Source organism: Sander vitreus, chromosome 10, assembly GCF_031162955.1.
Source record: "Sander vitreus isolate 19-12246 chromosome 10, sanVit1, whole genome shotgun sequence".
Classification (NCBI taxonomy): domain Eukaryota; kingdom Metazoa; phylum Chordata; class Actinopteri; order Perciformes; family Percidae; genus Sander; species Sander vitreus.
Window position 1 is genome coordinate 11,897,908 of NC_135864.1, and position 13,041 is coordinate 11,910,948.

The 13,041-nt window shown below is 42.4% G+C and overlaps 1 protein-coding gene and 1 pseudogene across 1 annotated transcript in view; both read right to left on the reverse strand.

The window, feature by feature from the left end:
• Positions 1–73: 73 nt before the first annotated feature.
• On the reverse strand, positions 74–3,108 carry LOC144524894 (uncharacterized; annotated as a pseudogene).
• Positions 3,109–3,629: 521 nt separating this feature from the next.
• glra4a (glycine receptor, alpha 4a) overlaps positions 3,630–13,041 on the reverse strand; it is a 31,796-nt gene continuing 22,384 nt past the window's right edge. The window contains exons 13-15 of the mRNA XM_078261408.1: positions 11,891–12,040; positions 9,900–10,010; positions 3,630–4,433 (exon numbers count right to left, since the gene is read on the reverse strand). Of these exons, the coding sequence (XP_078117534.1) occupies positions 4,122–4,433; positions 9,900–10,010; positions 11,891–12,040 (573 nt within the window). The 3' untranslated portion in view covers positions 3,630–4,121. The remainder of the gene's footprint in view (positions 4,434–9,899; positions 10,011–11,890; positions 12,041–13,041) is intronic.

Consider the following 13,041-nt stretch of genomic DNA (forward strand, 5'->3'; position numbering starts at 1 on the left):
GTAAAACAGTGCCAGTGACAAGCAACAGCTAATCTTTTTGACATGTGCATGCCCTCACATTGTTTTTATAAATCTACTTCGTATGAAGCTTGGCTGACGTCAGGGCAAGGAGAAGCGCCGTTTTTAGAGAAAGCAACATGAGAGGGGCTTGTGCCAAGGGCGCGAAAGGAGGCTTCCCCAGAGCTCGAAGCACCAGGGCCAGATCCCATTGGGGTGTGAGAGAGCGCACGGCGGGTTTCTGTCGTCTGACCCCTTTCAAAAAACGCTTTACTAGGAGGTGCGCAAAAGCCATTCTCTCTCCATTTCCTTTGTGGCAGGATGAAATGGCCGTTGCGTAGGCTTTGACTGTGGACGGAGCCAAGTCGTTATCTACCAATGTTTGGAGATAAGTCAACATGAGAGGCAGGGGACACGATATAGGGTCTGTTTCCCTCTAGTGGACCAGCGCTGGAAAGCGGGCCAACGCGCTGTGTAACACGCTGTTGTAGAGGGGGCTCTTGCGCTCTGAATAGTGCGCACCACGGTAGGAGGCAAGCCTAACCTCTGCAAGCGTTCCCGTTCAGCAGCCAGCCCCACAGTCGCTGGGTTATCACCGGGGGGTGGGTAATCGCGCCGTCCAGCTGTGACAGGGCGTCCTCGCGCCACGGCAATTGCCAGGGGGGATCCGCCAGCAGCTGGACCAGCGTCGGGAACCAGGATGCGTTCGTGCGCTCCGGTGCCACCAGGATGACCAACAGATTCTCCTCCTGGATGCGTTCCAGGAGACGAGGGATCAGAGGGACCGGGGGAAAAGCGTATAGGAGGGTTCTGGGCCAGGGATGGATTGTCCCATGTGCTCAAGGAAAACCACAGAGCGCACTGTGTGTTTTCTCGTGAGGCGAACAGATCCACCTCCGCTTCCCTGAACCTGCTCCACAGCTTCTGAACGATAGTGGGATTCCATTTCCACTCGTTGTGAGAGGGCCCTCCCCTCGACATTAGGTATGCCGCCCGGTTTAGTATCCCGGGGATGTAAACAGCTTTGAGGGACAGCAGATGATTGTGTGCCCACAGCAGAAGGCTCGTGGCTATTTCTAATAGCCGGGCCGAACGTACGCCGCCCTGGCGATTTATGAACGCTGCTGCTGTAACACTGTCTGTTTGTACGACAACATGCCTCCCCGCTACCACTGAGGTGAAGTGCTTTAAAACCTTCAGCACTGTGGACAGCTCCAGGCAGTTTATGTGTGGGAGAGGGGCGAGGTGGCCATTGCCCTCCCACCACCTGTGATTCGCACATCCCTCCCCAGCCAGTGAGGGACGCATTTGTGTACACTGTCACGTATGACGTCACCAGCTGACAAGGTCCGAGGGTTCCCCCAATATGACAGGTCTGACTGCAGAGAAGGAGGGATGGTCAGTATTCGCCACTTGTGGCGTATGGGGTCGACGCGCTGACGGAGGAACCACCTCTGGATTTTTCTCATGTGGAGAAGCCCCAGGGGTACTACCATGTAGCCCACGGACATCATGCCCAGAAGGCGCGTGATGGACAGCGCTGACACCTTTGCGTGTGGCATGGTGCGCGACAGGAGAGAGATCAGTGCGTCTTGCCTTTGGCGTTGACAGCCTGATAACAATCGAGTTTAGCACTATGCCCAGATAAACTATCAATTGTGTGGGAACCAATGAGCTTTTCTGCCAGTTTATGGCGAAACCCAGTGTCTGCAGGTGCTGCAGAACTGCCACAGTGTGCAGCGCCGCCGTTTCCCGAGAGGGAGCCAGGATGAGCAAATTGTCCAAATAAAACAGTACTCTGATGCCTTCTTTTCCGCAACGGTTGAAGTGCCGTCTCCATGCACTTGGAAAAAGTGCGGGGGCCAGTGAGTAACTGAACGGTAGTCGGTTGTACTGGAAATGAGCCCCTTGGAAAAAGAAGCGCAGGAATTTCCTGTGTCTGGGAATGATTTGGATGTGAAAGTATGCGTCTTTCAGATCCACAGATGTAAACCATTCTTGGTGGTCATAGCTTTGCCAATCTCCGTGGCTAGCTCCGGAGGAAGAGTTCCCGGAGTAAAGGACATGGCGGAGACGGCGGAGGCTAGCAAAGCTATAATGTTCTGTGCCGTGAGACCCTGGGCCGCACACTGGTGTGACTGGTCAGTGACCTGAGCACATACCTGATCCTGGGGCGAAGGAGGCGTAGGCTTCCGGTGGCCAAAAGAAGTGGCCTTCGGAAGCAGGATGGACGCCAGGCTCTGCTCCAGGGGGGGGACCGAAGGGAAGCCCGCTTCTGTGTCGCCTTGAACCCGAGTAAACGGGGCGTAGCGAAAGGAGAGCGCCTCTTCCACAAATGGCCGAAGCTCTGTGAAGCGCGGCCAGAGTGGAGCCCGTGAGGAGGGTGGCTTCAGCACATTTTTTATGGTTGCTTTTAATCTTGCATCAAATAGTGAACTGCATACTAGACTTGCATGCATGTACAAATCACCAGCAGTAAATATTGTGCTAGTACTAGTATTGAACTACAAGATGCAAGACAGTTGCAAGCCTTTAATTAGAGTTATGTAAAGTTTTTGATAGGACAGTTAGGTCTTAGAGATGTGGTGACAACAGCTGCGCAGAAGGGGCCCAATTAGATTTTTTGTCATGGGGCCCAAAGTTCCTGGCAGCGCCCCTGGCTATTTGTGGCAATCAATAGGTCTATATTTATGCTCCAAAGACATATATGGCATCAACCTGCTTAAACTATGCAACAGAACCCCCTTATCTCAGTTCTGTAGGCTGATTGAGATTTATAGGTGATTCAAAAAAATAATATAGAACACTGGATACGTTTAAAAATATCTCTATCCTCTCTCTAATGTTATATTGATGAAGTAGAAACAAAGGCATGCTTGAAATCGCACTCACACACACTTTCTCATTACCTGGGGAACCATACAATACAGAGGAGTTGATTAGGATTGCAGACAAAAGACAGTAGGCTCCAGCTGCCTCTCTGAATTCATTGTCATTAGCAGTGGAACACCAAGTCCTTTTCAAACTCATTAGTTGATAAAACAACCCTCTGATTTCCCATTAAAAAAAAATACCCATTCGTCCTCCCTCGCTGGCAAAGCAGCCCTGCATTTCCATACCTTTTTAAGCCACTCCTGAGACCAGGAAGGAAATGGCAAGTTTAGTTTCAACGCTAACAATTACAGCCATCATAAAAGAGCTTTACAAAGACCCAGAACCACTGATGTGAAGTGATAACTTATTTTGCATCTGCAGAATTTATAATTTACTTTATTGTTGAGTTTGATTTTCACCTTCGGTTAAAGGTTTTTCCCTTCCCTCTTGGGATTTGGAGCTGATGGGGTCTATTTAAGGACTGAAATAGAAACGTAGTGATGCAGTTTTTCTGTGACTGAATTCAACGACCCCTGCATCCTTTTTTAAAAGTAATCACCCGAATCTTCAGCTTAAAGAGGAAGAAATCATTTCTGGTTTCCTGGCAGAATAACAATTTATTTAAATTTAGACAAAATGAAATACATATTTGTGCTTTGTGCAGTTTAATGAACAGCTTCTTTAATATACACTTTATACACTGATATATATATAATCTTAATTGAATGATCACCATTTATTGAATAAATATCAAAGACCCATTCCTTACCCCGCGCCCATTGGTACCATTAGATAATCTTAAGGTGTAAAAAAAACTTAAATCTTTAGAATTTTCAAAAACATTCATTCAAAGATGCGTAGTGTCAAAATTCAAGTCGGTATGTCTCATCCAAGCAGGATCAACATTGTATTCTCTGAACTCTAATCATTTCAAACAAAGGTCATGAACCCACAAGTACCAGCAGTGTTTTGTCTCTGTTGTAATCCAGACGAATCAAACCACGACCGAAATGAGTTGGCAAATTACAAACAACACTAGCCTGAATCCACACAGCTTATCCTTGTCTTTCGGCTCTTCGTCTGAGATCCTGAAGACACACCTGAGCACACAGTTTTTTAGCAATGGTTTTAAGAAGCAGATAAGCCTCTTGACACATTTCCTCATTGTAATGTACTGTAGATCTGACAGGCAGTTTCGGTTCTGAGAAAAAAAACTTAAAATGTAGCAACTTGGGTCGGCAGAGAGCGTTCTACAAATTTTGATGGATGTCCTCGTGTCGCAGCACTTTATAGGTGATCCAGTAGAAGATGTTGAATATGAGGAAGCTCAAGGGAAAGACTGCTCTGGATATGGTGTCAATGCGCTTTGCCCGATCCACAAAACGCTTGTGGAGTACCCCTCCGTCGTAAAAGGTAACTGGAGGAGGAGGAGGAGGCGGAGGAGGCGGGGTAGTGAACACAGTGGCTCCCTCCACAGCGGTACCATCCTTGGTCTGCAGGCAGTGACCCAGTCCATAACCCCGGAAGTAAAAGCCACGGCTCTCCCTCACCAATTCCTCTTCCTGTGGAGTCAAGCATAGGGAAAACAGATTGGCCTCTCGCTGTCAACAAGAATTAGCTAACAGTTTTTTACATTTCCTCTCAGTGGCTGATTCCCAAATGCGTGTGGGGTGTCGCAGCACAAAAGGGTAGCAGAGTGCAAAAGAGTGAGAGCAGAAAAAAAGCATCACAATTCTGAGATAAAGCTTTTTAAATGCAGTAAAGAAGTTGTCAGTGGTTGTGTGAAAGCTAAATACAAGCCCAGATTGTATCAGAATTACAGAAGGACTTACTTAGCAATGAATCCTATTCTGATTGTGCCTCTCATGTGTTACCATTACAGTACATTCATGTCACAGAGGTAAGCATTCATTTTTCTGAAGAAAAAAAAAAAGCCTAGCGATGATTGGAAAAACCCACATGATCGTCCAACGATGCAAAGATTCTTCTAACCATCTGGATAAAAAAACATTTTGGATCCGTTTCTCAAGTTGTGAAATGACACATGTCCTTGCTGTTTTGGTTTAATACAAGAAAATATCACATTTATTTGTATACAGAAAAAAACGTTTTTGGTTAATTTTGTATAAATTAAGCAACGACATCGCAATTTTGGAAACTTGGGTTAAAAATCTTTTGTCGTGCAACAAGTGGTTAGAGTCGTTGAGAGTCTCAAATACCTTCAGTATACCGTAAGTGTTATTGACCTTCTGGGGTTTTGTAATGGTAATACATTGGAGCCACAAACTGACTACAGGCACTAGTCTCAGATAAACTTTTTTGAAGTGTCTATGACACGATGAAGGGAATCAGAGGGCATCATCATTAGAAGGAAGAAAATAAATTATTTTAAAAGTTAATCAAAAAATTAACCTCCATCTCTCCTTTAGTTGCAGAATGATAGACCTTTCAAAATGCCTATTAATAAAAAGTCATGATCTCAACCCCGGCAAAAAAAAAAAAATTTGCACTTGGCATTATGCTTTGATGAATGGTGGGGCACTTTTTACAGTGAATGAGACACTGTTCCCGCCCTCTGAAGAGAATATTAATAGATCTGCAGCTTAACTCTGACAGCCCTCTGACACTTTGAGAGATTCACTTTAGCAGGGGAAAGTGAAGATGTGGGATCTAAATTGGATGATTAGTAGTCAGTGTGAAGTGCCCTGAACAGCTCTGATCTCTGCGTCCCCCTGTTTCTCTTGCTGACCCTGGCAGCTCTCTGGTACTCTGCCGAACTCCACATCTCAGTGCTGGACAGACTTGGCTGTGAGACACAAAGGTCCAATGCTACTAATGTATTCCACACCTGTCTCCACCTGTCTGTTACCGCACATCATATTCATTTAGTCCTTTAAAAACTTCCTCTGATCCCTGCTAACTGCCCTTTGCTTGCACCTTCACTGTTAAGCTAAATACTTTGCCACAAACCTCATTTACTATAAACCTCCTCCTTACAATTGCCTGGTTGTGAGTAATTTTATGGTTACTGACTATCTGTGACCCCAATGACAAATTGCACCATACAACAGGGGGATAGGGAGTTGTAGCTCTTCTAGCATAGCCTAATTATCCATTTCTACTCTGTCCTAAACGATACAGTACATCATGTGCTAAACATAGACTGTATAAAATGGTGCTAAAGTCTAATGGTGCGTTTCTCTAAAGATAATAGGTGCTCATCGTCTGTGCTTTCAGCAGCAGCTACATGATTTGTTGGCATAAGATCAGTTGAGACTGATTATTCTCAACGGAGCACAATGTGATAAAGTTACTGTGGAGGTGGCTGTTTTCAGAAAGTGATAGTGACGATCTGAGTTTTTCTTTTCTGGATTCTACAGCTAATAATGCTAAAAGAATTGTAAAAACTATAGGAATATTTTGACATGTTGGGAAATGTGCTTATTCGCTTTCTTGCCGAGAGTTGTCTGTTCGCTAAATATGTAATAGTTTAGCTTAGCATAAAGACTGAAAATAGGGAAACCGCTAGCCTCTAGCCTGACTCTGTCCCAAGGTAACAAATAAAAATATTACCCTTTGGATTTTGTACAGATCAGACAATAACGTAAGCCTTTACTTGGGGATCTGTATGCCGGGAACAGACTACACAATTTTTCACGACAGTCCCTATGTCAGACTAGACGGACATAGTGCCATAAAGTCTTGCTGTGTTTGGAAGGAAGAGTAGCAACACTACAAGTATTGACACCAACCAGCCCCCAGACAGATTATCGCATGCTGTCGTCAAGATCACGCGCAAGTTCATAGGTTGCCGCTTTGGAGGAGGGGCGGCCTCTCAAAATCTTTTCAACTGACCGTTGTCGGTCTGAAATAAATACAGATTCAGCAACTGCGTAGCCTATTTCTCACAAAATGTTTTCAGAATCACATTTTGGTGAACCATTTTCTTAAAATAAGATTTGTTTTTTTAAACGAGCCACCATTATGGTCTGTTTTGAAATCCACCAGCCCCACGTGTAGCGTTCGTCCAATCAGGTGCAGCCATCGTGGTTGTAGGAGGGTGTAGACTGTTTTTTCTTTTGCTTGTCAGTGGTCAGTGAAGAGAAACTGATAACTGCTAGTGGCTAGTCCACTAGCGTGCAATGCTGGGAAGCGGGGCGATTCCTGGCGTGAAAAAAAAAACCTATATGGGCACTGTGTGTATCTTTCCTGTCTCTTGTTGCTCCACATTTCAGAAAGCAGGTTTAGTGAAAACTCTGAGTTTGTTAACCCTGAGATGAGGGAAACTCTGGGTTTTCCGTTCAGGAAGGGAGGTTATTTAAACCTGAGAGAGAGAGGGGTAACTCCAGCCCGTTTCAGAAAGAGAGGTAACTTAACCTCAGAGTCAGTTACTATGGTAACTGAGCCTGTGAACCTAACCTGGTCGGGAGCAGGTTTTCTTCAATAAACCTCAAGTTTCTCTCAGTCTCCTCCCTCTGACACAGTGCTCTTTCATTCATTCAGTCTGTATCAGGCTCATTTTAGCGGAGTTTTGTCATCTGTATGAATAAAAAAAACAGGGTTGGTTTATTAACTAACTAATTTAGTGTTAGGCACACTATAAAAAAAAAAATCTTGAATATAGCATGTCCTTTTGTCGACAATCCCGTTGATAAAAAAGCTGTATTACTTTACAGGGCGTTAAACACACATTGGGAGATGATATTGAGGCTCCGACTAGATGTATTTTCATTTCCAGATAACTACCTATTTGAGGGGTATCGTTTTTCTTCAGTCGATCAGATATGTAGCCTACATAACCTTATCCGTATTCATATCACCAACGTCACCCATCGTGGACATGCTCTTACATCCCAGCAGATTCTTTGTGTTGCATTGTTTTTTGCAAACAGCAGTTTGTCCGCAGGATTGCACCTAAATGAAATTCTAGGTGTAATACCATTCCAGTTTTCACCAGTAATATTATACTTGTGATTAAATATGAAATGAATACACTATATTATAGCTTATGGTTTTATTTCAGTTAGCGTAATAGCTGGTTTGATTTGCATTTTGAGATGATTTCATGGAAAGTACCCCATGCCAGTCTCTAGGTATGGTGAAGGGGATGTGATGATGTGGGGCTATTTTAATTCCAAAGACCAAGGGAACTTTATCAGGATGCATAGTATCCTGGATTCATGAAATAACTGGCCTTTAAAAATAAAAATCTGCCTGCCTCTATTGGAATTTAACATAGGGGTGTACTTACTTATGCCCCCTGTATTTTAAGGAAGAACATTTATTTATTTACGATACATTATTCATTCACAAAGACAATTGGTGTCCTTAAAGATTGGATTTTTCCTCATTTTTTTAGTTAAGGCATTAAGATCAATTTCCAAAAGATGATTTTTTTATTCCTCTTTTTAGTCAACTTTAGCATGAGCGTGCTAACTTCTGCGCATGACTGTAGTGGTGGTGCACACGCTTAACTCTGACTGAACCTACTCTGAGTTGATTGAACCAACTCAAATCAGCTGTTCTGGAACCGAAAACTCTGTTTCCCATCTCAGGGTAAATCAACTCATAGTTCAGGGTTAGACTCAGAGTTTGTTAAACCTCCTTCCTGAAACGGACCCCAGTAGCGTCTCTCCTTCTTTTTGCCATGTTTACATATATGCACTAGAGAGCACTCTCTTGGGGGGCGAGCACTCTCTCTTCCTACAAATCTGACATGCTAGACTTTCAGACGTGGTCGTGAAGCATTCTAGACGTTAGATCGCTGATCTTTGATTACTGTATGTCACACTACAAGAAATGTGTAAATATACTTATACTTATATTGTTTGTACCTATACTTATATTGTTTAATATTCCATCTAAAGAATGTGTGACGTGCACCAACAACACCAAAACAAATTCCTTGTATGTGTTAAAAAACGTACTTGGCAATAAAACCTATTCTGATTCTGATTCTGAAGAAGTAAAGACACACATTTGTCAGTCCCGACCCTCATGATCAGGCACGACTCTGAATGTTTGTCTGCGACGTGTCTGACGGGTCAAAATCGGGCTGCATTGGTGTCTTCTGATCCTGGCATTAGAGGTGCTAGTAGGCAGATTTTGTTACCTTCTGATAGAGATGGGCTAGCTGTTCCCACTGTTTCTAGTCTTTATGCTAAGCTAAGCTAACCCACTGCTGGCTGTACATATTTAACGTACATACATGAGAGTGGTATCAATCTTTTCATCTAACTATTGTCAAGAAAGTGAATAAACCCGTTTCCCAAAATGTTGAACTCTTTTCTTTAAACTAGTCAGATTATTAAGAAAATAAAAACAACTATTCTATCCTTTAGTAATACTATGCTGCTATTACTTTGATGTATTTGTTTTATTTTAACTAGACAAAAGAAGCCTAGCGGAATTTTAATGTAACACACACACACACACACACACACACACACACACACACACACACACACACACACACACACTGAATCTCATACACATAACATGTTCACACTGCCCTTTACACCTATTCCCAATACATTCAGTTATTATTAGGCTCTAACAGCTAATGCTATTAATACCTAGCCAGTGTTGTTGGGATGTGCACCAAGGCACATCCCATTCAATTTTCTAGTTCATTCTATTGTTCTGTCTTTAGTTAATACCAACAATTTTTTGAGTGTCCTGAAGAAAGGAGATTACAAGTTTGACAAGGAGAGAACAAGAAGAGGAAATGTATGTTGAATTTAAATTAGCCTTAAAAACAGGTTACACACTGGGAAAGAATGGGTAAAGAGCAAGAATTCCAAGTTTGTAACGTTAGTATAAAAGGGCAGAAGGTCAGAAAGAGAGGGGCTTTAGGGACAGGGTGAAATCAGCACAAAGTGGGTTTGGATGTGGGAGAGATGCCAGGATATATTTAGGTTTGAAGTAAAAGTTGCAAGACAATCAATTTGAAAGACTGAAAGCATCGACACAAATTAGGTTTGAAGGTCAGGGTTGACATAGGGTTCCATTTATTTTTATTTTTTTACCCTGGCACAGGCGCTGCATTGCTGATTCAGGTTCCTGTAGGTTGAGTTGTTACCAGGGATGTCATTCTCTTTCCGCAACGACTCGACACTCCCAGGCTGACTGGCAATCCCCTCAATTGGAAAGGAAGGTGGACAAATTGAGTTATTGCTCCTTTTTTCATCTTTAGTTGTAAAATAAGAGTTTGGTCATCTCTAGGAGAAACGTGCCATGCCAAAAATAATGTAATTTAAAGATGCTAACATCAAATCTGAGACAACAAACTCAAGCAGACACTCTCAGCTTTTAATGAAATAGGCACTGTGAGTGCGATAATACAGGACATTATCTGCAGTTGTTAGTTTAGGGAACTGGCTTTGAAGATGAATAAATAATCTTCAAGGAGCCAGTTCAAGTTATTTCTGTAAATACTATAAATGGAAGCTCTATTTTTTTATTTCTGTAAATTCGAAGGCTGTGTGGATATTGTTGGTCTAGGTGTTTGGCTTTGAAACTAAAACACAAAGCTGAAGGTGCATTGATTAAACCCCGTCGGTCTGGGATTTGTACACTCGCTCGAACAACACATCAGGTCATGCGTCAATACCTTTCAAATGGATAGTTTGTGACCTCAAACTTCTCAGTGGGAGTAATTGTGCAACTGATGTGGACAGGGGAAGTCTTTTCCTCTACAGACTATCCTTTTCTCTCTCTTGTATCGATGCAGAAGGGCATGCTGCCCGGTAAATCTGCTGGATTCTTCTACCTTTTCAGGGAACTTTGCCATGAGTCTGGGAAGCTACCCAGCCAGTGAGCTGTTTAATGGGATTTTCAAGATGTCCTGTCTGTTTCTCTTGAGACAAACCTTTCTGTATCACACAAGGTCTCTCACCTCTCTGTAAACGCTTTTATTTGTCAATTTACAAGCTGTTTGCCTTGATAATCGTCTTTCAAGATATGTATCTGATTTAGGGAATGTATAATTGGATGAAAAATGATGCTAAGATTAAAAAAGGGATGTTTAAAGTGATACAGATGTTGTTACAAGGTCCGACCTAGTAAGATTGCTGTTGTGAATTTTATGTAAAAAATGATGACACCCCCCCCAACATGGCAACCCAAAAAATATTCTTACATTCATATATCATTTTTCAAGGGCAATTTTTTTTCAGGGGCTTTAATGCATGCCTTATTAAAATATGGTACAGAAGAACACCTTGAAGATATACCAGTATTTAAAGATATCAGTATTTGAAGAGACATATCTAAAGAAAATAGTTATTCTAATCCACTCATCCTTACTCATCCAAATGAATATGTCATGGATAACTTAAATGTTATATGAAAGCAGCAGAAAATGCCGTCAAAGTGTCTCATACTGACCACAACAGGTCAGAATAAAGAATTGTATTAGTGTTTCTGTGTGAATGCATGGTATCCCACTGCCACAGGGTTGGTAGGATAGGCTGTTGCTCTGTGTCAAATTTAGTGACTGAGAGAAAGGATCACAAAGGCTCTTCACAGGTCAGTGCTCACCATGGAAATGAGCTGAACTAAAATGAGTGGATCTGCCTCATGTAATATGACAGCCAGCTGTAGCGTGTTGATGTTGTCAGTTCCTGAATATACAGCATCCCACAATAACAAGAGGCACAAATCAATGTTATAGAGGCTGACAAGGACTGGAGTTTGTGTGTTCTTGTTTAACTATATTTGTGGGGTCCAAAAACCGGGAATACAGTATACTTGTGGGGTCTGGACAGCTTTGTGGGGCCAAAATGCTGGACCCCACAACTCTAAAGGGCTGTTTGATGGTTAAGACTTGGTTTTAGGGTTAGAATTAGGTTATGGTTAGGGTGAGGGTTAAGGTTAGGCATTTAGTTGTGATGGTTAAGTTTAGGGTAAGGGGCTAGGGAATGCATTTTGTCAATGATGGGTCCTCACGAAGATTGTGTGTGTGTGTGTGTGTGTGTGTGTGTGTGTGTGTGTGTGTGTGTGTGTGTGTTACACTTACTATTCTTTGCTGTCGCTGCTTTTTCCTCAGCCTGATGAACTCCTTGTGTTGCCTTGAGACAAAGTTAACTGCTGCATACTCCAGCAGGGCAGCAAACACAAACAAAAGGCACACCGCCATCCAAATGTCAATGGCCTTCACATAGGACACCTGGAAAACAGACAAGGTCACAGAGTCATCAACAGCCAATCAATGAGGCTAACAAATCTGAAGGTTCTTCACAATCTACACATTCCTCAACTCTGGCACGTAATGACACATCTTTGGAATGGTCTAGAATTGTAATGAGTCAGTGGGATGTGGGCAGTTGACACCTAGTCATGAGAAAGGTTACAGCTCTAGACTTGAGCGGAGCCCAGGCCGGTGTGTGTGTGTGTGTGTATCATCAGTAAGGCAGGACACATTCAGAAACCCGTATCTCACTCAAAACAGCATGGATGTTTTTTTTTCTCCAAGTTTGTATGCGTGTGGAAGCACCAGAGACAAAATAACACCCCAAATCCCATATATATATGGGCACTTTAAAAAAAAAAACACTTTCTCTTTTATAATTCAGGCAGTTACTTAATTTTTGGTAACCATTAGTGTTCAGGAACAGAGGAAATAGCCACTGGAAAACATAGTAGCTGGATGACCAAGGATCTAAGTATACTCCTAGAACCTAATTATATTCACTGTCACGTTTTTGGTGTTTTTTTTCCTGTAACCTAAAATATAACCTCCTTAAAAAGCAGGTAAAAAAACTGCAAGTGCAGTGGGAATATTTTCCTATGTAAATCTCTTTGTTTCAAGTATTTTTAAAATATTTTTTCTTGATTTTAGAGCAGCAACCTGCCTTCTTCTGTTTCGGAAATAAGTTGATTTCTATAGGCAACAGATTGAAACTGTCGCTGTACCTGCAGATTTTCTAACTTGTTTTAAGACAATTTGTCTTTTTTCTTGTCAAATAATGGATACTTTGACCTTTTCAGGCTTCTAAAAACTATTTTGAATGAAACAATCTAAAAAGGAATGACTCACATCCACACTATGGCCAGAACCTTTGCTCATGTCTTTATTTTAGGGGTCACAAGCCATAAAGTCCCCCCCCCCCTTTTTAAGTAAAGCTAAAAAATTTTTTGCACAAAACGCAGTCAAACTATAACCATCAG